Source organism: Penaeus monodon, chromosome 32 (assembly GCF_015228065.2).
Source record: "Penaeus monodon isolate SGIC_2016 chromosome 32, NSTDA_Pmon_1, whole genome shotgun sequence".
Classification (NCBI taxonomy): domain Eukaryota; kingdom Metazoa; phylum Arthropoda; class Malacostraca; order Decapoda; family Penaeidae; genus Penaeus; species Penaeus monodon.
Window position 1 is genome coordinate 32,082,106 of NC_051417.1, and position 304 is coordinate 32,082,409.

At 50.7% G+C, this 304-nt stretch overlaps 1 protein-coding gene across 2 annotated transcripts in view; it reads left to right on the forward strand.

Moving 5' to 3' along the window:
* Positions 1-304, forward strand: part of LOC119593818 (protein white-like) — a gene marked incomplete in the record, with an annotated part of 20,205 nt that overhangs the window by 18,549 nt on the left and 1,352 nt on the right. For both annotated transcript variants that reach the window (XM_037942848.1, XM_037942847.1), the window contains 1 exon segment: positions 101-260. In XM_037942848.1, the coding sequence (XP_037798776.1) occupies positions 101-260 (160 nt within the window).

The window sequence follows — 304 nt, forward strand, 5'->3', positions numbered from 1 at the left end:
AATTTATCATCAATTAATCAGTCACCATTAATCCTCTTCACTACTGACCATCACCAAACACTACTCCTCATTCCTATAATCACCACCTTTTCCGTTCCAGCTCGATCCCGCCTTACCTGGATTGGCTGAGCTACCTGTCCTGGTTCCAGTATGGCTTCGAGGCTCTCACCATCAACCAGTGGCAAGGCTACGAGGTCACTCTGGGCAATGTGACCATCGACGCGGGACCTATCATCTTCAAGAGGCTGGGGTTCTCTGCTGTGAGTGGGTTGGCCGGGTTTTGCTGCTTACGGTTTGGGATCTC